The sequence below is a fragment of the Juglans regia genome, chromosome 15, assembly GCF_001411555.2.
Source record: "Juglans regia cultivar Chandler chromosome 15, Walnut 2.0, whole genome shotgun sequence".
Lineage (NCBI taxonomy): Eukaryota > Viridiplantae > Streptophyta > Magnoliopsida > Fagales > Juglandaceae > Juglans > Juglans regia.
The window spans coordinates 19259848-19279213 of NC_049915.1; the positions used below are offsets into that span (position 1 = coordinate 19259848).

The 19366-nt window shown below is 34.9% G+C and overlaps 3 protein-coding genes across 7 annotated transcripts; all 3 read right to left on the reverse strand.

The window, feature by feature from the left end:
- Window positions 1-2015: 2015 nt before the first annotated feature.
- Window positions 2016-5681, reverse strand: LOC108993171. Its single transcript, XM_018967966.2, has 7 exons — window positions 5326-5681; window positions 4953-4994; window positions 4007-4089; window positions 3811-3912; window positions 3491-3705; window positions 2647-2741; window positions 2016-2574 (listed from the first exon to the last, which is right to left on the reverse strand). Exons 1-7 carry the CDS (start codon window positions 5465-5467, stop codon window positions 2321-2323), a joined length of 933 nt encoding a protein of 310 aa, XP_018823511.1. The 5' UTR covers window positions 5468-5681; the 3' UTR covers window positions 2016-2320.
- Window positions 5682-6660: 979 nt separating this feature from the next.
- On the reverse strand, window positions 6661-11415 carry LOC108993170 (leucine aminopeptidase 1-like). Its single transcript, XM_018967964.2, has 10 exons — window positions 11105-11415; window positions 10221-10635; window positions 9921-10115; window positions 9478-9703; window positions 9230-9356; window positions 9028-9123; window positions 8434-8511; window positions 7990-8050; window positions 7456-7643; window positions 6661-7133 (listed from the first exon to the last, which is right to left on the reverse strand). Exons 1-10 carry the CDS (start codon window positions 11321-11323, stop codon window positions 7005-7007), a joined length of 1734 nt encoding a protein of 577 aa, XP_018823509.1. The 5' UTR covers window positions 11324-11415; the 3' UTR covers window positions 6661-7004.
- A 4133-nt stretch (window positions 11416-15548) lies between these two features.
- LOC118344733 lies at window positions 15549-19104 on the reverse strand. 5 transcript variants are annotated; one of them, XM_035686069.1, is made up of 5 exons: window positions 19021-19104; window positions 18598-18898; window positions 18354-18476; window positions 17981-18022; window positions 15549-15940 (listed from the first exon to the last, which is right to left on the reverse strand). In XM_035686069.1, the coding sequence occupies exons 2-5, from the start codon at window positions 18599-18601 to the stop codon at window positions 15816-15818; spliced, it is 294 nt and encodes a 97-aa protein (XP_035541962.1). In that variant the 5' UTR covers window positions 18602-18898; window positions 19021-19104; the 3' UTR covers window positions 15549-15815. The 5 variants fall into 5 exon arrangements, 4 of the variants coding, with proteins under 4 accessions (XP_035541962.1, XP_035541963.1, XP_035541961.1 ...); XM_035686070.1 differs by having other exon boundaries at window positions 18593-18898; XM_035686068.1 differs by having other exon boundaries at window positions 18354-18898.
- Between the last annotated feature and the right edge of the window lie 262 nt (window positions 19105-19366).

The window sequence follows — 19366 nt, forward strand, 5'->3', positions numbered from 1 at the left end:
CATTGCCACCACCTCTAACCACCGTCTCTAACGATAGTACCCTAGTTCGTATAGCAGACTATAGAAAAATCGTTATTTAGACAGCACTTTCTTTACAAAGAATCGGTAGGGATCATTTTTTATCTCAAATCTCGATTTATTTTCCTTTTTTGTATTGTAATTATTGTAATGGAGTGTTCAATAGGAAGCCTCACTCCCTCCACAAGTATCTTGATCCTTTTATGCTAATGAAATGCTTGCTTTAGGAAAAAAAAAGCTTTATTTAGATCTACAAAGATTGGTGCATGTTTACAAGAAACTTAAATGAATAATACACCAACTATAATATGGGGGTGGTACCCTAATGACTAGGGTGTATCATTTGTGCCCTAAATTAATGAAATATGACCATAATTAACCAATCTTAACCTTCAATTTCATCATGTGTAAAGCGTCCGTACAGTTAGGGATATTTTGTTGCATTTATACTATAAACTAGATTTCAGCAAGAGCCTAAGCTCCCTATTGTATGGATGCATTAAAAATAGAGGGAATTTAAAAAAAAAAAATTAAAAAATAAATCCAAATTCTATTTCGTTTGAATGTGTCCTATTTATGTCACTTTGAGTAAGACTCTAAAAGCATATAAACAAATAAAAATAAAGGAAGATGCACCGGTTAGGATGTACTTTTTTTTTAATGAAATGATAATGCAGATCTATCTTTGCATTAAAGGACAAAAGTACATAAAAACCAAGGAACATAAAGTTGGGATGGGTTTGGATACATAAAATTATCTAATATCATCTTATTTATTTTATTATTATAATTTTTTCAAATTTTTGTATGAAAATATAATAAATAATTTAACTTTTTCAAGTCTTAAAATAAAAATAATACTAAAAAATTATATTTAATAATATTTTATTTAACTTTCAACAAAACATCTCATCGGAACTCCTTATTTCTATTTCTACTTCTAAATAAATTAGGATATCTTGTCTTATGTTCTTTTCCGGCAGAAACATTTAGTAAGTGAGATGATATGAAAGTTGAAATTTGAATAATATATTGTTAGAATATACTTTTTTAATATAATTTTTATTTTGATATTTAAAAATGTTGGATTCTTTATTATATTTTATTTAAAAATTTGAGAAAATTGTAATAATTAAATGAGATGAGTTGAAATGGTTTCTGAAGCAGCTGCGAACCTTTTGAAAGTGGAAATCCATACTGATATTAATTGCAGTAATCTAATATCTACAGTGAATTATGAAGTCATTGTAATGTTCCTTTTAGAATTTGAGATTTTGCAATCAACATAATTTCAAATTAAGTTGTAGTATTCCTCCTCATACACTCCAAATAAGTACTAAAACTAACATAATATTGGATAAATTGAATGGTGGGGTTGATGATACGCCAAACAATGTGATGCTAAGCAAGAGAGTGATAATCTACCAGAAAGAAAACAAATTGCAAGGTGAGAGAAGAGGACACCAGAATTTTGCCACTGCAACCAACAACTACAGCTACAAACCACCAATAAAAAATTGTGGTTTGTTTCCAGTTTGGCTTTCTTTCTTCTTCTTTTTTTCTGGTACACTGCATGAAGTTTATTTACACTTATTAACTGTGAATTATATCAGTTGCTAAGAGGCAACCTTGATCTAATCTTGCTTAACACAAACCATGTCTGAAGGAACCACATGATGCTAATTAGCCTAAAAATCAGTGGCCATGTCAAAATTATACAACTAGGAATGAAAAGTTCAAGAACTGAATGAAAAAAGGAAGACAGTTTTCTTCCAAAGAGTCAATCTATTAATATGTCTCTAAACCAGCAAGAGACATTTCTTTCGGCAATTGTCTAAATTGTATGTTATCTTTATTTCAGGGTGGGACGAGTTTTCTTATGGGGAAATTATTGAAAAAGTAAGTTCAACATCGTCATGAATCATGAAACCTCTCACTTTCATCCACCAACCCTATACATGAGTGACCTTGCTCAACTACTTCACTGAAGATAAAAGGGCTAAGAAGGGTTTTTGCTTTAGACGTGCTACAAACAGGATTCAAAGTCTTAAACTTCAACCCTGACTGCCACACAGAACAAAAAAAGAAAGAAAAAGAAACTTGATCTACAAGTGTACCAAATTTCCCTTTTAAGACATTCACATGAAATTATATCCATACATGATTTCCAGAGCGCCCCAAAAATAAGTTAAAAGATATTTACATGGGTACACAACCACACCAAATGTGGTCAAAATAGCTATCTGACCTTTGCAAGCATCATTGTGCCATTAGCGCTCTAAGTAGGAGAATTGGATAGCATTTAGTTTTCCTCTTGAGTAGGTGGTTCAAGCATTCTCACACTACGAGGAAGCATGAACTCGGAAAATATGGGATAGTGCGAGGATGGATAGTACCCATCAATGTTATCATTCACCACTTCACAAGAAACAGGAATTAGAGATCTACCCCTGAAGAGAATCCAATCTACGTGTAGATCCTGAGTTTGGCGATCCCAGCAAAGGCAAAGAGCTCTAAAAATCAGTTTGAGGTATTCAACAGCTCCTTGTTTGTTACCTGAAAGCACAAATACTATCAAATGGGACCATGGCCATAATATGTCCAAGTACAAATAGAGCAATGCGATACCTTTGAATCCATGGTAAGTGCGTATGAGAGAAACATTTTTTCTCACACGGGCATTGGGCCATACATCCCTCATATCCCCCATTACACCATGCTCTCTGCAGGGAAGAGAAAAGTCGAAAGAAATATTGTTTATTCCTTCACAGGAAAAGACTAACACAATCATTTTGCAATCAAATGATAACCAGGGAAGGATTAATGCTAGGGTGTTCTTTTCACTAATTTCTAATTCTTATTTTTAAAGAGTATGAAAATTACCAACTTATCATGAAAGAAATCCTTTAATAGTCTATCATAAATGGGACAGCAAACAAAGAGAACTTCCGTCCTTATGTGACACCTTCATCAATAGCAGAACAAGGTTGTTGTAGCTTAGCCGTTAAAGAACCAAGACTCCCCTATCTATTAGCAGAAAACCAAATTGGAAAGAAGAGTAATGTTAATGATCCCAAATGATGTGTCATGAATAGGATTGGTTGTATTCATCTGATCATACTTCCTTCTGCTTAAAAAGAGGTAACCATATTCATGTCATGGTATTGTTATTCAAGTAAAATGACTGCCCAGATGAAAATAAAAGGTTATGGTCCTTCCAGGAAAAAGTTAAACTGTTTGAAGCATTTGCATTCCAAACATGGAAGTAATGAGAAAATTGAATCTTTTCGTCAATTTTGTTTTCCACAAATCCCACTTTCTACTTATTTTATCAATATTCATAGTTTAATTTGCAACACAGAAGATCCAAAACTCAAAATATGGTGATGAGCATAGCATGTAGGTAATGTGAAAAAAAACATGAAACAGGACAGGACCATAAAACATCAGGACATTATATGTCAATGGCTACCTTGATCTCCCAAGTAGAAAACGCCCTGTAGTCGATTCCTTTTGTGTGTTGAACCCTCCGCAGTATACAACCGGTAAGCTAGGAGGTAGGGATGCGATGTGCTGCCATGTGAGTAAAGCACTTCGTCTACGGGCACGAGGGCTGTTCTCATCTATATTTGTATTGACTATCTGGAAGGAAAAGCCTGGTGGCTCGACTCCTTTCAGTTGGAATGTGTGGGCATCATGTCAAAGAAGCAAAGAAACAATACTCTTGTATATAAAAATAATACATTAAGTTAAAGACAATTCAATTAAGATAAAGTAAACTTATAAGGATATCACCCATGTTGCAATACATGGAACAACAGAACCCCATGACATGCTTCCGGGGACAGAAGGCGACTCTGACAACCAGAAAGTTCCACCTTCTACCAGCTCTACCTTCATTAATAAAAGAGTGAAGTAACACCTAACTTTTCTGAAAAATAAGAGTTAAAAAGTTCTGTGATACAGGAAAAAGGAATCAATCTTGTACCTTCTCCTTATCATAGAAGATGGTGCAGTGTTCATCTGAAGTGTCTTGTGATCCTTTCCTAGATATTCCAAAATGATCATAACCTAGTAGATAACATGAAAGCAAGAAGAGGAAAAAAATTCTAATTACAAGCTGACTTTCCGATATAGGATGATAGCAGTAAGGAAAGATCAGATATTACATGAACATAATATTGGTACGTTTCTTTTATTGTACCCAAGTTAATAAGTAAACAAAATAGGAAGAAGCACAAAGGAAAGAATCAGCAGTTACTGCAATATTTTCTATTGAACCACAGAGAAGAATGACGTTAAGGCCTCAATAAGTCATTTATTATAAGAAACCTCTCTTGAATCACATAAACCACTCACTAAACTTGTTGAATCTATTGCTGGGTGCATGAAATATCTATGGTCCGGCATATACAGTTCGTCTATTGGGTTTCACGATGTGACATAGCCAGAAATCTATAAATTTATTTATATGTATGTAAATAAAAAGGTACATATGCATGCACATGCATGTCTATACTTGTGTATGTATATGGCAGGTATTGAATGCACTTCACATGAACACCCTAGATCCATATTTAGCCTTGATTAATAATCTTTCTGTCAGAATCAACAAACATATAGACCTAGCTGGAAATGATATAGGATCTGTCTCCAGCTGAAGTTATATGCAAAGGCATGGCATATGTAAGATCAATGCAATCAGATCATCTCAGATGTTAGCTGGTCGGGCACCACATTGAAATGCTTTATATTCGATACAAGTAACAAAATATACAAGATCCACCGGCACATAAATGTACCAAATTAATACAAGTTCAAAAGCTGTTCTTATTTTATATTATTACAAAGTTTCAAAGCCAGCCTCTTTGATTTTCAAGCTAAGTTCATAAGTTTTTTAGTAATTAATCCCTGAAAAAGAAAATAAAAGTTACCTGGCAAGCCCTGCTGAAGATAATCCAACTGGGATTTCACTCCTGAACCAAGACAGAAAATCAAAAAAAAAAATGTCATAGAAGGAAGAAAAGCCAAACCCTAAGAAATAATTTTACTTAAATCTAATCCAACTAATCCATGCTTCAAAGAAGTATGACAACTAAAGTAAGAAGAACACAATAGGAATCCTTCAACCTAAAGCATCAATTTCAAAAGTAAAACCCAACTACACGCTAAAGAAGCAAAAACCCATATCCAAACCGCCAATCAATGAAGAGCCAGACCAACCATTTCAACCAATAAGACCCACGGACATGCACGCAGAGACACAGACATACATGTACAGGCGCGAGTATGGAGAGGAAGGGAGACCTTGTTGGGTACAGAGGATCACTGGGGAGTAACTGGTGATGACGCTGATACACAAATCCCTCCTCTTTGCCCATGAATTAGGACTGTCTGGTGGCTGATCTTCATGGAGGTTGAAGGTCATCACTGTTAAAGAAACACTCATGCTTTTTACTAATCTCTTTCTCTATCTTTCTCTCTATCCTTTCTTTTTCCTACATGATCTTCATTCAAATAATGTTGCACAGAGGAAAGTGAACAAATTTACGCATATTCGTTTCTTGTGGACTCGAACGGGAGATTCACTGATGCACAGTACGATTTTGAAGTGAGAGCCGAGAGAGACGTTCAATCCTCAATCATGCCTGAACTGAAACAACTCATCTACTTGTTGGGTTTTGACTTTGTACGTGCGAGGTCAAATTGTGGACCCCTAGAAGCACGTGTCAAGACGATGCTCATAAGTCATAACTAGTATTGCTCTGTTTTACCGTTTCAGAGAAAATTCCGACTTGGATTTTCTTTAGACTGTTGGTGTTAGTTTTTCTTTCAAAGAAGTTCATGGAACTGCAAAACCTACAGTACGAGATCATGGTGCTAAAGAGTATCAAATGGTTTTGCTTATAAGATCATGATCGTTAACATACATCATTGGCAAAACAATATCGTATAAAATGCAGGTCATGACATCAAATCACCTGTATTAGTCTAGACAACTGACAGTCTGAGACATGTCTGATATTGCCTGATTTTTAAGTCATCCCTCTGGTCATATCTCCTTTTTTCTGCCTAATTCGTTTGAAAAACGAATATGATTGAAAATTATTATTATTTCTTTTGGAATTAGGATTTGCTTTTTTTGTTTTACTATCAATATACAAGAAACAACTAAGTAGATTGTCGAATGATAAGTTTCCAAAAATATAATTGATTGCTGACCATTGTAACAACTAAGTAGGTAGATTAACTAAAGATAAGTTTCAAAAAACATGATTGATTGCTGACTATTATCATTGAATGCGATTTTGAGATTAATGAAATTTTGTACATTTACATCCTTGGTGAGGATTGGAAAAGGTCAACCTCAATGGGAAAATACAAACACATGAGGATTACTATGTTCTTATTGCCACCCTCCACTTCGTTTAGAGAACTTCCAACTTGGAGTGACTTGTTATCTCAGGAAAATTTTCTGTTTTAGAAAACAAAAATATTTAGGTGCCCTACTTGAAAGATTTTTTTTTTTTTTGTCCACCAGCTTTGCAAATTTTTAAAAGTGCAACCACAAGATTGTAAATATAATTTTTCTTTATTGTCTACCAGAGCCTCAAGCACTTCTTGTTTTTCAATGAACAAGAATGAAGGCAAATGGACTTAAGTGTATACTTCATGTGTTAGCAAGACCTATTTAGGCTCCCCTAATACACAGAAAAACACCACCAGAGTGACGGAAAGAAAATCAAGAAATAACTATAAAGACCGATAGACATTCAAAGAGACTGTTCGAGTTGAAAATCAAATACTTTTAATTTACCCAAACAAACCCAAACAAGACCATGCCCTCGGCTCATCACTTCTCAAATCTCCAACATGTTTTATTCACTCAACTCGTTGGAAAACCAACCAAGATGTATCTGTTTCCTCCCTCATGCTTGGCTGATGTGAAAGAGATCCCAACAGCATGCTTCGAACCAACTCCGTATCTAAGAAGAGTTCTTCAACACCCACTCTACCAGAGTAGAAATGCCAAAGCCTGTAGCAGTACGTTTCTTCTCGTTCCAAGCTGGGCCAGCGATGTCTATGTGCATCCACTTAACCTTTTCATCAACAAACTGCAAAAGCACAACACAAGTTTTAGAAACCTAAAGCAGATGCTATTGAAAAGAACTTTGCTTAAAATTCAGTCGAAGTAAAGACGGAAACTAGCATGGGACCGTCAAAAGATCCAACTCTAACACCCCCTCCCCCTTTTTTGTCAAAGGGAAAAATAAAAATCAGAGGATAAAAACACCAAAAATTATCAAAAGACTAAAAAAAGAGCATATGGAGAAGGGAACCCCCCCGCCCCATGATTGCTATCATAACAAGTCTCTGAACATGTATCAAGCAGAAAACATTTAATAATTTATAATGAAAAATGACCAAATTGTTTACCTGCTTCAAGAAGAGAGCAGCAGTGATAGCACCACCTTGACGACCACCAGTGTTGACCATATCAGCTACTCCTGATTTCATCGACTCCCAATAACTTTCCTCCATTGGCATTCTCCAAAGTTTCTCCCCACTGACCTCTGAAGCTGCGAATACCTCCTTGGCCAAGTCATCACTGGGCGTAAAGACACCTATAAAAGAAAAGGTTTGCCATATCAGTAATTAACCAGTATTCAAGTTGTAAGAACTCAGCAGATACATGAAAGAATGGGAATGCAGCTAGTAAAACGCCACCATTTTAATAGTGTTATACAAATTACAAACATAACCCAAGGTGTTTCAACAGAATTCCATGACATTATTCAGAACTGCCAATATATCACTATTTCTGACAAGCAACAGTCAAGTAAATTTTCAAAACCAGTGTGCTCTTCCCCCCTTCCTATTTGTTTACTATAAAATAGAGTGGTTCTCAGACCTCAAATCCCAGCAGTACATAAAACTCAGATACATTTGTTTACGAGAATATGTAGATACCTGCAATTGAAGGGCCAAGAGCGACTATGCAAGCCCCAGTTAAGGTTGCCAGGTCAACTATCTGCAGAACAAATAATGGTAGTGTGAGCACTAAACCCAAAATAAACATCTTAACAAGATTGGAACTCTTTGAGAACAAAGCTAGAAGAACAATGTGAGGGGCGTCCTGTATTTCTGGACACAGCTCCACTATGGCATGTACACCTCAGTAAGAATTTTAACAGGTTATAGATATAACACAATCACTCAAGACCCCATAAACAATGAAACATGTTGTGAATCAGATCCTTTACACAGTGAACCAGGATGAGAGCATCACTATCAAACATCAAACAACTAGAAGTTCAGAAATTTTGTGCCAAGTTACATCATTTTGAATAATGCTAATAATATGTTAGATGTATCACGATTCTTATGAGTACCAACGGCAGATGTAAGTATTACCTTGTCAACACCTTGGTCACAAGCATATAGCAAAGCATCTGCCAGGGTAAGCCTGCCCTCAGCATCTGTGTTGTTAACCTGCATTAGAGATTGAAGTCAACTAGAAAATATCAGTTTATAGATATGGATGCAAAAACATATCATATGAAAATCAAATCATCTCCACAACAAGGACTATTTAGAGAATTATGGCAGCCATCACAAGTTCAGTTTTCTGGAAAACTTTGAAAATGCTATGAAGAAACCAATGGGGCCAACGAAAATTACACGGAATATACAAAAACAGCCTGGATAATTTTTCATCATTTTAATGAGTTCTAGGTAGTAGATACTTCCATTATGAACCCAATTAAGTTTGACCCAGGTCTACTACTCATTTATTACCCAATAGGACCTGATACAATAATGAATAAAGAACTTCAAGATGAAGTTTTTCTTTCAATCTGTGAAATGCTCCACTCCTTGAATGAAAACAATTTTAAAATTTGATGCAATCCGATGAGAATGAACCTCTCATTATTTTGTCAGTATAAGAATGAAACCTCTCACAAGTTGGTTACTGCATGTTCTCTTCACAAACCAGAGAACCTATACCTCAATGGTCTTTCCATTTGATGCGGTAACAATGTCTCCAGGCCTCATACCCGTTCCACTTATCATATTCTCACAAGCTGCCACAATGAAATGAACCTGCATAGACAAGGCATTTACTCTAATATTAGGCTACTAGATTATACTGATCAAAGTCTCAAAAACAGAACAAAAATTAAAAGAGATAAAAAATCAAATTTCTGACCTCTACACCAGGAGGTTTAATTTGACCAATAGCTTTTGCCGCACCTAGAACCGCTGCTGAACCCCCCATATCAAATTTCATGAGCTCAATGGAACAGCCAGGTCCTGTTTTTATGTTGTAGCCACCACTAGAAACATACAAGGATAAAAAATCAAACAGCTCCTATGAACCGAGAGCCAGAAAAATTAAAACAAAATAACATATAAGATATAGTCTGACAACTTCTCCTTTGAAACTCATATATTTACCTGTCAAAGGTCAAGCCTTTTCCAACTAAGGCCAACTTGACTTTGGAAGGTCCACTTGGAGGTTTGTAACATAAATGTATAAAGTGAGGGGGATTTGCAGAGGCTGCAGCTACAGCCAGATATGACCCCATCTTCAATTCTTTGCATTGCTCAGCATTTAAAATTGTAGCAGAAAGAACATCACTGTACAAGGAAGCAATCTTTGAAGCCTCTTCTGCTAGTGCCGCTGAAGTATAAAAGTCATGGAATACAATTAATACCAAGGATCAAATCATTTTCTAACAAACACAGACAGATGAAACAAAATGCTAGCAGACAAAGAAAATGTTTTCTAACTTCATACTCATTAATGCATTACATGAATAAGACAATCAAGAACTATCTAACAAATTACTGCAGGGTATTGCAATGAGATATCATTCAGAAGTGAAAGTGATACGAACCAGGGGTGAGGACATTGGCTGGTGAATTCACAAGTTCCCGCCCAAAAATTACTGCAGAAGAAACATCTTCCGCATACTTGAGCTTCTTTTCCAGTTCAGGTCCAGTTCCAAGGCCAAGGATATCCACGGACTTGAGAGTCGGTTTCTTTGACTCTGATTTATATCTATTATCTTCATATAACCCAAGCACAGTTCCTATGACAATTCAAACCATTCCATCAAGTACGGAAAAATATTACCACAAATATACATAGCCTAGGGCATTGTGAATTGTCAATCACTACATCATAAAATTAGTACCAGATGCAATTGCCGAAGCTGTGCCAAGTTTTGATTCAGCAGACAGCCCCTCGGAAGAGGCCAGCACGATAGCAACATCACTTGCTCGAGCAGCCTTGGCTGCAGCTGCAACAGCCTCACCAAGACCCCGAAAAGCAGCCGTAGTTGAAGCAGACTGTCCGAGACCAATCAATCCGACCCTCTTTGAGCCAAGACCCGGAAGCCTAAGAACTGTTGACTGGCCAGCCTTTCCTGTAAAATCCTCCTCGGAAGAGGCTTCAGCCAACAAACCACCCAACTGAGAATCGAGCTTCTTCAAAATTGAATTCTCAAACTTCGAGTTATCATCCTTCACCATGTCTTTCTCTGTCACACCCACTGCAAGTATGTCTCCCTTCCATTCCGTCACATCAATCTCTTTCGCAGCAAACGAGACCTGCGCTAGGAATTTTCACAGAATCAAGTCCCTAATATCCAACCAAATTATATGTGTCTGAAACGAGCTTATCACAAATATAAACAAATGAAAAGCCCATTCTAAGAAACCAATCATTCACTGATTTCAGATCATCAAATTTTTTTTTTTTTTTTAAACTAAGATTCCATCACACACGCTTTAAAGAAAAAATGTGGATTCAAAGAGACAGACGGAACCCCGAAAGCAAAGATCGGACCCTTTTTAGCCTATATAGTCTATAAAGATTCTTGAACCTATGGAGTGAGCACATACAGTGCAAATCCCACTGGTTTCAGACTCAGAAACACATCAACAATAACTCAATTATCCACACATGTTAGCCAAAAACGATCAATCAAAAGGCAAAACTACTAAATACAGTGGAAAAAACACAGGGCGTTCAGAGTGTGGGTAAGCGAGTAAGAGAGAGAGAGAGAGAGAGAGAGACCTTAGGGGCGTCGATGTTAGCGGGCAAAGTGAGACCAAGAGTGGCCCGGGCGAGAGTGTGAGCCATGAGGCTGCCTCTGCGAGAGCAAAAGGGTGAGACCGCGAAAGAAACTCGAAGTGAAGCGGAAGACTGAAGCTTTCTGAAAACCAAGGACGGAGAAGAGCGAGAAGACGAAGCAAAAAGAAGTGTGGAGGCCAAAGAAACAATAATGGCGGCCATTTTAAGGTGGGTGAGCCTCTATCTATTTATAGTGAAACCTCGAAGAGACTTTGAGCTGCTCGAGGGACCGAAGATGATGGGGGCGTGTGCGTTAGCATCACCAAGCCACAAGCGGATAGAATGTAACACTAAACACCTGCCAATGGCGCGTGTCGTCCTGCTTTCTTGAAAATCTTATGCCAAAGCAGAAATTCCTCGTTTGATATATGTCTCAATTTTCTCTGTGCACAATAAGTTCAAAGAGAGCCGTTTATTAGGATCATCAATAAAAAGAAATTCTTTAATCACAAAAAATTGCGCGATACTAATTTAGTGATAAGTTTAAGGTTGTGTTTGGATGTTAAAGTGAGTTGAGTTGAGTTGAGATGATAAAATATTGTTAGAATATTATTTTTTAATATTATTATTATTTTAAGATTTGTAAAAGTTGAATTATTTATTATATTTTATATTAGAATTTGAAAAAGTTATAATGATGAATTGAGATGAGTTGAGAGATGTTTATCGTCCAAACGAAGCCTAAAGAGTTGAATGTATTTTGGAAGAAAGAGAATTTTGAAATTAAAATTTGGATGCATTAATTTACAATTAAGACACGAGGTCTAATTATAGATGCAAAGGGTATTGCTTATGAAAAGTTGTATTTTTCTTTTTTTTTGTAAAGGAAAATGCTTCTTTTATCGAGAGAAGCTACCGATTTTATGTTTTATTTATTTACTAGGTCAAAACAACGTGCAAAACACGTTTACTTAGTTAGATCAAATAGTTATTTTATAAAAATAATATATTTTTTTATAAAATTTGTAAAAATAGTTTATAGTATATATAACTTAGAAGACATTGCTTCAACTTTTATACAAGTAATTTTAATTAATAGAATATTATAAAAGAATTTTAACAAATAAATTAACTACTATAATCAGTATTTTAACAAAATAATTGAGTTTGCACCATCAAGATAATGGTATTTAATGGCGTGTTTTGGACCAAATGAGATTTATTTTCCTTATTTTCCTATATATTTTGCTGGATAACTGTATAATCTCATTGAGAATATTTCACTATTGTGGTTCTGTTTATAAAATTTTGGTACTTAGGATTACTAAGTTGTGAAATTTATTTTCTTATTTTAATGTATTTTTTTTTATTGGACCATTCTTTTTCAGAATGGACTTGTTTTAGTGTGTTTTATTCTCTTTTGGGCCCAACCCATTCGGATTTGAAGCCAAGCCCGTAGTGTGCAGCCCAGTCCTCCATTTCTCTCTAAACGGCACCGTTTTGGCCATAGCCCTAAGGGCTTTATTTATTTTCCTCCTGCGCGCTGTCCACTTCTTCTTCTTCTTCGGTTTCATCTTTCTCCTCATATAAAAATGGTGTCTTTCCTCTATGTGTGTAAACCCAGCTAACAATTCCTCCTCCGTTGCTTCCTCTTCTTCTTCTTCTTTGGTTTCAAACCCAGCTAGCAATTCCGTCCGCTGTTGCTGCTTCTTCTTCTTCTTCTTGTGCGTGAACCCAGCTAGTAATTCCGTCCTCTGCTGCTGTTGCTTCTTCTTCTTCTTCTTCTTCTTCTTCTTCTTCTTCTTCTTCTTCCATTTTTTTGGTTTCATTTCTTTATTTTAATATGGTTTATCTCGGTGTGTTCGTGGTTCTCTACGTGGTGCGGTGGTGGAGTAGTTTTGCCGATCTCTAGGTATTTTTGTTTTGTTTTGGTTCTTTTAATCTAGCATAACCCGATCTCTGTGAATGCTCTGATTTTCGTTTTGTGATTTTTTTTGGTTCTGTGAATCTAGCATTTTTCCCCCAAAGCTGTGGTACTGGCTTTGTTGGGGAAATGACATTGAACCAAGCTTTGAGATTTGTGGCTTCACTAGAGACAGATTCCAAGCTTGTTAAAAGATATATTGATCATTCATTTGTGTTGAGATTGCTTGAGTTGTTTGATTTTGAGATTCCGAACTTTCATTTTCTTGAAACACAGCTAGTGTGTGTGTGCGAGCTCGAGAGAGAGACTACAAAACCCGATGATGCAAACCCGAGACTAAAGTTTTGGAATTGAGGCGATGGTTCGTGATGGGAGACGATGATACAGTGTTAACTTGTCGTTAACTTTAACTGGGAAAAAGAAAAAAAACGTTAAAACAAGGTTTTCCGTCTCATAGACGCTTTATATATGTAGATAGATTTAATAATTAAGAAAGTATTTTTTTAATAATTTTTTTTTTTTTCAAAATATTTAGAAGGATTTAAAAAATATTTGAAAAAAATGTGCAATTTACACGGGATAAAAATGGTCCGTGGGATTTGTCGGTGGTCCTAGCTAGCAGTTTCGTTTTGTAAAAGGGTGGCTTTATAGCCACCGGAAGCTCTTGCTAGTTCATTTTATATATTTTTTTATATGTATTTTTTTAATATTTTTTTTTTTTAAAAAAATCATAATATTATTAAAAAATACTTACTTAATCCTTAAGTAAAAGAAAACATAAAACCCAGAAGTAGACCAGCGTGAAGAGCAGCATTTTCCTTTGTAAAAACATAATGGAACAGCTTATAAGTCACACCTGTTACCAAAAAAGACGATTCTTTAAACTTGGTCTAACCGTTACAATCAGCACTTCATGGGCTTTGAATTCTGATGCCACACAAATTTTTTGTTTCCATATGAACAATTTTTTGTTTAGGGTTTGATATATATTGCTAGAGAGGGGCCGTACATGCATGGTAGCTAAGCTGAGGTTAAAGATACGTAGCTTTTGATATTAGAGTACTGGATGCATGGGTTTTCTCTATACGGATGGAACTCACGTAAGATTTCATTGCATGAAGATTGATTTCTCATGCATGGGTTTATGCATGAAAACGTTAACGCGCTATAAAAAAAACGGATATTTGTAATATTTTTTTGCGATAAAAATTATTATTTACGATAAAAATAAATTTATTTTAATTAGAAATAGTCATTTCGTTAGAAATAACTATTAGTAACTAAACAGTTTTTTTATAACGACGTTTTATATATAAATGATGCAAACCCTAGCTAGGAGAATGATCGAGGCTGCAGCATGCATGGTTAGGGCTTCTAATATTTCTCATAGATGATCTGATCCTTAATTATTACCTATGATCAGATTTCGTGCTTCCCTTTTAGTTTAGGCTTCTCTGTAAAGTCCTATAGATCGATGCCAGCTAAACAAACTTTCAAAACTAATATTCCCTAGCTAAACCAAATCAATCGTATAACCTAAAGGAAAGTTTTCAGATCATGCACAAACATGAGTAAATATTAATATTTTGAATACCGTACTGAACGTCGTACTTGTCAAGGGCCTAAACATACAAGTTTTACATCCAAATTAATAGTTTTACATATCTACTCAAAAATAGAAACTCCACATATCTACTCAAAAATAGAAAAACTCCAAGTTTCAGGCCCTGTGATAATGCATCTCTAAGTAAATTGCAAAAAATAAAAAATAAAAATCTGGAGGATCTTTAATTTCTCCAATGCCTTGGAAAAATGTGATCTTCAATGTTTAATTATAAACCACCCAGATTTGTAGGTATGCCCTGTTTGAATTCCTGTACTACTCTCATGATCACTAGGAATTAAGCTAGCTGTTTTGCTAATTTTCCTGCTGATTGGGTTAGTCCTCACTGTAGGGTTAATTTGTTTTCCTCCATTTGTTAGTCTTCAAAGTTTGTGTTTTATTCTTCAATCTGCTATCCTATAAAAGGGTAAGTTTTGTGGTGCAAAAAGAACAATAACGGTCCCGAGAAACCATTTCAACTCATTATTACAACTTTATTAAATTCACACACAAAATATAACAAATAATTCAATTTTTTCAAATCTCAAAATAATAATAATATTTTAACAATATTTTATTCAACTTTTAATTTTTATCTAAAATCATCTCATCTCATCTCACTATATATCCAAACGGGGCTTAAAGATTTTGAAATATATTTGTGGTGGGAGACATTTTCTATCTGCATTTTGTAGCATTATAATTTATAACCAGTTTTCTTTTTTCCCCAAAGCAAATTAGGATGAACTTGAAAGTTCACAAGTCTCATTAATTCTTCTCTCCTTCTCTTTTTGTAATTACTTTAGTGAAAGATCATTACCATAAGATTTTTCTTTTGCATGGGGAGATTATCCCCAGATTTTGATCACAGTGAAATCAATTTGCACCAAGAAAAGATACAAGATACCAAGAGTGAAAACTTGATCTTAATGATCTTCAATATCTACCAACTTTGACTCATTGAGAGATAACAAAAAAGTAGGTGAACAAATACATAAGATAAAAAAATTCTCAAAAGCGGAGGATAAAGCAAAAACAACAGTGATTAGCTCCAGAATTTGATACTTTTTCCAGTACAGCCTCTCCCTTAGTGGCTAGTCCAATAGTTCAACGACAACTCATGCTTACGACAAAAGATATACCTTTCTTTCACTGCAATGCCTTTTCTTTTTCTTCACTTTTGTGATTTACCAAACTGAGGAATAGTCAATCAGATCAGATTTCTCAGACTGAGTCAGCATCTTCATGTCCAAGGCTCCAAAATCTTGATGTGAAACCTCAAGAAACTTGGGGTTGAATCTGTCTAAGTTTTCTGGAGTAAAGCATGCATGATATAAAGAATAATGATAATATGAAAAGCTGTGATTACGTATACAAACTTATATACTAATTGATAATGACTTCGAATTAAGGAAGAATACTTAACAATGGTCACAACTAGATCAATGGCTTCTGGTATCCATGTTGGGGGAACATATCCTTTGGGATTTCCATTTTGAGACCGACAGTAAATGGCTTTTCTCATGTTTTTTTTCTTTTTTAAAGTAAGTGGTCTTTGCTTTGTAACTTGTGTATATTTGAAACTGCAATCAGTTCATTTCTGCATTAGATGTTCTTGAACATAATTACAGCACAAAATTTTTGTTCTAAGTTTTTAATAGTTCTGTTCTAAAGCCTAGTCCCGTTTGAATTTAGAAAGTGTTTCATCTCATCTCATTTCATTATTACAACTTTCTTAAATTCTCACACAAAATATAATTATAAACAATTCAACTTTTTCAAATCTCAATTCAACTTTTTCAAATCACAAAACAATAATAATATTAAAAATAATATTTTTTTAACTTTCATATAAAATCATATCATCTCATCTCTAAATCCAAACCAGCCCTAAATAAAACTAGACTTGCATTAGGAATTATTTTACTTAGAGCATGCAACAATTGATGATTCCAAGGTACATATAAGTATTGGGATTTTGCACCAATTGAAGTCATTTAATTATCACAGTACATGAGATGCATCGGTATATATAGTTTGATCATACACCGTAGATAATCATCATTCTCTGTTTTCTTAAATCCCATGTTGAAGTGGGTACGTACGATTGTAACCTCATTGCAGTCATAGTCCTGGAAAGCCAAAAGATTCTACGGTTTTGCTACAAAATCACCATTTATCATTCTTTAATTGACTTATAATTTCGTATAAACAATACATTTACCAAGTAGTACTGCAAAAATGTGAAAAAACTATACTGTAATCGAGAGAGCTTTAATGGATGGTTTAATACAGATTGAGAGATAGACACATCATTAAACATTAAATATTAATATTTTAGACTAATAAAAAACTTTACACAGACAACATTAATAAATACTATAGAACTCAGTATTTTGCTATACATAGATCATGATAGGATGGAAATCATCTCCTAAAGTCGTCTCCAAAATTTAGCTAAAAGTACTTGTTTTGCATAAAATAAAAAATATTCAAGATATAACCCCACATTGGATTACCCAAAATAATATTAATATAACATTATTTATTTATTTATTTTTTATTTTTTCATAATTTCCAATTATACTAACCATATGTTAATTAATAATTTAACTTTTAATTATCTTATTGTTTCCCAACTATTTTTTTTTTTCAATCTAATTGTCCAACATAGACCACATCTACAATTCTTGTGAGGAATGTTTTTGTCTTCTAATAGCAATTCATACACGTTCATCATGTCCAATAAAACTCAGTGTAAATATGAAAAATCTATATCATGATAATTTGGAAAAATCTGTAAAAAATAATTTGAAAAAATCTATATCATAATAATATGAAAAAATCTTTTTTTTTTTTCCCAATTTCCTTTTGCAGGAGAAATGCAAGCATAAACCCTATAATACAGCAAAATTCAACCACGTATTCCTAAGTTTCTAGAGCCAAATCATCACAAATTAATAAGAAATTAGCCTCTATATATATATATATAATCAAATACGGGAGAGGAAGGTTGAAGAGAGAGAGGAGAGGGTTAGAGCAGAAAATACTTTAGTAGAATAAAAAATTGTAACTCAATAAACTTGGAGAAAGGTTTAGAGTTACTGTAACTCAAAACTAGATTTGAAGAGTTTTGACTACTCGAGCATATACAGTTCATCTATTGGGTTTCACGATGTGACATAGCCAGAAATCTATAAATTTATTTATGTGTAAATAAAAAGGTACATATGCATGCACATGCGTGTCTATACTTGATAGACCTGGCTGGAAATGATATAGGATCTGTCTCCAGCTGAAGTTATATGCAAAGGCATGGCATATGTAAGATCAATGCAATCAGATAAGTTACCTGGCAAGCCCTGCTGAAGATAATCCAACTGGGATTTCACTCCTGAACAAAGACAGAAAATCAAAAAAGAAATGACATAGAAGGAAGAAAAGCCAAACCCTAAGAAATAATTTTACTTAAATCTAATCCAACTAATCCATGCTTCAAAAGCAGTATGACAACTAAAGTAAGAAGAACACAATAGGAATCCTTCAACCTAAAGCATCAATTTCAAAAGTAAAACCCAACTACACGCTAAAGAGGCAAAAACCCATATCCAAACCGCCAATCAATGTAGAGCCAGACCAACCATTTCAGGCAATAAGACCCACGGACATGCTCGCAGAGACACAGACATACATGTACAGGCGCGAGTATGGAGAGGAAGGGAGACCTTGTTGGGTACAGAGGATCACTGGGGAGTAGCTGGTGATGACGCTGATACACAAATCCCTCCTCTTTTCCCATGAATTAGGACTGTCTGGTGGCTGATCTTCATGGAGGTTGAAGGTCATCACTGTTAAAGAAACACTCATGCTTATTACTAATCTCTTTCTCTATCTTTCTCTCTATCCTTTCTTTTTCCTACATGATCTTCATTCAAATAATGTTGCACAGAGGAAAGTGAACAACCTTACGCATATTCGTTTCTTGTGGACTCGAACGGGAGATTCACTGATGCACAGTACGATTTTTAAGTGAGAGCCGAGAGAGACGTTCAAACCTCAATCATGTCTGAACTGAAACAACTCATCTACTTGTTGGGTTTTGACTGTGTACGTGCGAGGTCAAATTGGGGACCCCTAGAAGCACGCGTCAAGACAATGCTCATAACTAGTATTGCTCTGTTTTACCGTTACAGAGAAAATTCCGACTTGGATTTTCTTTAGACTGTTGGTGTTAGTTTTTCTTTCAAAGAAGTTCATGGAACTGCAAAACCTACAGTACGAGATCATGGTGTTAAAGAGTATCAAATGGTTTTGCTTATAAGATCATGATCGTTAACATACATTATTGGCAAAACAATATCGTATAAAATGCAGGTCATGACATCAAATCACCTGTATTAGTCTAGACAGTGCAACTGAGAGTCTGAGACGTCTGATTTTGTAAGTCATCCCTCTGGTCATATCTCCCTTTTTCTGCCTAATTCGGTTGAAAAACGAATATAATTGAAAATTACTATTATTTCTTTTGGAATTAGGATTTGCTTTCCCACCCCTTCTAATCAAGCATATTATAGGATAATCAAAAGTAACTACAAAAGTTTAAAATGGATCTGTTTTACTATCATATACAAGAAACAACTAAGTAGATTATCTAATGATAAGTTTCCAAAAATATAATTGATTGCTGACCATTGTAACAACTAAGTAGGTAGATTAACTAAAGATAAGTTTCAAAAAA